The sequence below is a fragment of the Hyposmocoma kahamanoa genome, unplaced genomic scaffold, assembly GCF_003589595.1.
Source record: "Hyposmocoma kahamanoa isolate Upper Pololo Valley unplaced genomic scaffold, ASM358959v1 212, whole genome shotgun sequence".
Taxonomy (NCBI): domain Eukaryota; kingdom Metazoa; phylum Arthropoda; class Insecta; order Lepidoptera; family Cosmopterigidae; genus Hyposmocoma; species Hyposmocoma kahamanoa.
This window is the reverse complement of record NW_020653733.1, coordinates 1,202,885-1,206,076: the sequence shown is the minus strand read 5'-3', so window position 1 is coordinate 1,206,076 and position 3,192 is coordinate 1,202,885. Positions and strand designations below refer to the sequence as shown.

Genomic DNA, 3,192 nt, shown 5'->3' with positions numbered 1-3,192 from the left:
TGGGGTAGTTAAGTGGAAAGATACTAAAGACGTGACCGTCCTTATAACAGCCGTAAACCCTAGAAAAATAGAACTAATAGAAAGAAGACAAAAGAATGGCGAAAAGAAGAAAATGTATTGCCCATCTGCTATTGCTGATTACACCCGAAACATGGGTGGAGTTGATCATTTTGATCATTACAGTAGCTCATACTCCATTGGACGCAGATCCAAAAAAACATGGCCAAGATTGTTTTGGTTTTTATTTGAGTGTGCTGTAATAAATGCTTATACGAGGGGTGATCCAAAAGTAATGATTAATCAGTTATTTCTAGTGCACACAAAAATACAAAAAAAATATCAGTCACTTGCTCAGTTACCCACTAGTTCAGGAAAAAAAAATCATATAAATAGGCCACGATTCCCGGGAGCTACATTCATTTGAAAACGAACTGTCAAGGAGTGAACATCAAAATGGAAAAACACGAAATCAGAGCTGTCATTAAATACCTCTGCTTGAAAAAAATGTGTACCAGAGACATACACAGCGACTTGGTGGAAACATTAGGGGACTCTTCTCCTCCATATTCCACAGTTGCACGCTGGGCTAAGGAGTTTAATCTGGGAAGAACATCGACGAAAGACGAACACCGCGAAGGACGCCCATTGCAGAAAATGTGAAAAAAGTTGAAGAAGTTGTATTGGAAGATCGATGAGTGACTATCAGGCATGTTGCTGAGGTCACAGGGATCTCATATGGCAGCATTCAAAGAATCCTTGCGAACGAATTGCATATGAGAAAGGTCACCGCGCGTTGGGTACCGAAAATGTTAAACGACGAGCAAAAGAAGAAACGAGTCGACATGTCAAGAGCAAATCTCGAAAAGTTCCAGGCAGACACGGATAATTTTTTGTCACGTTTTGTGACCATGGACGAGACCTGGATCCACCATTTTGATCCTGAAACAAAACAACAATCGATGACATGGAAACGATCCGATGAACCGACGCCGAAGAAATTCAAAGTGTCAAGCTCAGCAGGGAAGGTTATGGCGTCTGTTTTTTGGGACGCTGAAGGAATAATCAAGGTGGGCTACTTGGAAAAGGGGGCCACTATTACAGGCTCCTACTATGCAGAACAAATAAGAAGATTGCGGGAGGCTATTAAGGAGAAAGGGCGAGGCAAACTGCGGGCTGGCGTGCTGTTCCATCAAGACAACGCACCGGTTCACAAAGCTGCAATCGCCATGGCTGCCATTCAGGAAGCGGGCTTTGAACTTGTGGAACACCCCCCCTATTCACCAGATCTAGCCCCCAGTGACTTCTATCTCTTTCCACGACTCGAGGAACACCTCCGAGGCAAGAAATTTGACGATGATAGCGACGTGATGGCCGCGGTTGAGGACTTTTTTGAGAGTCAAGATAAAGATTTTTTTCTAAGGGAATTTTAGGTTTAGAAAAGAGATGGACTAAATGTATAGACTTGCTAGGAGACTATGTTGAGAAATAAATTTATTTTTTTATTATATTCATTGTGTTTATTATTGATTATCATAACTTTTGGATCACCCCTCGTATCATATATCAACATGAAAATGAAACAAGGAAAAACATACATCGAGATTTTCGTTTGCGTTTGGCCAGAAAATTAAAGTCTGAGTACATAAATATTCAAAAAGACAACCCAATAATTTGGAAAATTAAAAAAGGAGGAGTGTTTGGCGTCCCAGATGAATTAAGACTGGGTTACAAAGGGCAGCATTACTTGGAACCCATGACCACTAGAAAGAGGTGCAGATTCTGTAGTACGAGACAGAAGGATACCCGTTCGAAGTACATGTGCCAAATATGTAAGGTGACCCTTTGTGTGTACCCCTGCATGATACATTTTCACTAAACCTCGGAACAACAATGTTGATCGATGAATGTTTACCAAAAACACTTTCATTACTTTTTTTATATATTTGAAAGTAAAATAGTCCTCAAAATAAAACCACTTTCATTACAGTACATGATATATTTATAATACCCCGCCCTATCTCAGCGAAGTACCCCCTGCATTTTGAGTCAATTATTAACCTAACAAGAAAAAAATCCAAGAAAATTATGTTCAAATATTAAGTAGTCGCACTTAGTTTTTTTAATTTCTTTCCAGGCAATGGGAATATGTTGTCCCACGTGTTTTTCCTTTAATTTTCCAAGTCATTTTCCAATTTTCTTTGTTCGTATGCCATAACAATTATAATAGTATATAGAATCAATAGTTGAAAGTTATGTAAGTTGTGTAGTTCTCTTGGGCCTGGTTAAGGGTTAAAAAAACTTTTACCAAGACATTCAAATAGCTAAAACATGGTTTTACATGTCTATGATAATGTTTGTATCTGTTGATTTTTGTCTTAAGGTTAACTTTTACTGTATTCAAAGATTGTTCTTTTTGCTCATGTAAGTCAATACTTCACTGTTTTTTCCATTAATAGGTTATTTTTTTGTTCTGCTGATTTTACTGATAAGAAGAATTTAACTATTACCATATTAGAAATTCCTTCTATTTGCTTCTTATGTTCATAAAGATAAATATGTCTGTTGAATATTTTTTGTTTTCGAAAATGCTTCATGTATAGACATATGAGCAGTAGGGTTTCTAACTTCAGGCACTTCACTGATTACCACCTTACCATGTTTTAATTTGACAAAGCCAAAGAAAATTTTATATTTACATTTATATATAATTAAGTACATTGTTTACATTAGGCTTACTTGTGTACCCTGTAATAATTAAAAACCACAAATATATTTATAAAGTATATAGGCGAACTCCGTTTTTTTGGTGAAAACGAAACTGCATACATACATATTGTATCAATTGAATAAAAATAAAATATAACTTAAGGGACTTTTGGAGTTTGGAGCTTATTTTACCGACGTCATTTAAGCATTTAGAATGGATACCGTAACGCGCTGTAGTGCAGATTGCAAAATGCAAACTACATTACAGCGCGTTGATGACTTCACTTTAACATCCATAGCGACCATTAAGGTTTGAGGTGTTGGACAAATATCTAGAATTAAATAAAACCACGAGGCAAGCAGCTGACACAACGACAATTTTAGTAGATGTTTTGTAACCACAATGTTGACACAGAGAATATATACTACAAACATATACAGACAACAACAGACAATATACAGACAATGGAAGTCGACCCAACAACG

General features: G+C 37.0%; 1 protein-coding gene across 1 annotated transcript; it reads left to right on the top strand.

Annotated features, from left to right (window-relative positions):
• The first annotated feature begins 806 nt into the window (after window positions 1–806).
• On the top strand, window positions 807–1,430 carry LOC113227654 (histone-lysine N-methyltransferase SETMAR-like). The gene has a single exon (XM_026460616.1). The coding sequence runs from the start codon at window positions 807–809 to the stop codon at window positions 1,428–1,430; it is 624 nt and encodes a 207-aa protein (XP_026316401.1).
• The last annotated feature ends 1,762 nt before the right edge of the window (window positions 1,431–3,192 follow it).

Coding starts and splice junctions, on each gene's coding strand:
- LOC113227654 (XM_026460616.1), top strand. CDS start 807: ATGTTAAACGACGAGCAAAAGAAGAAACGAGTCGACATGTCAAGAGCA.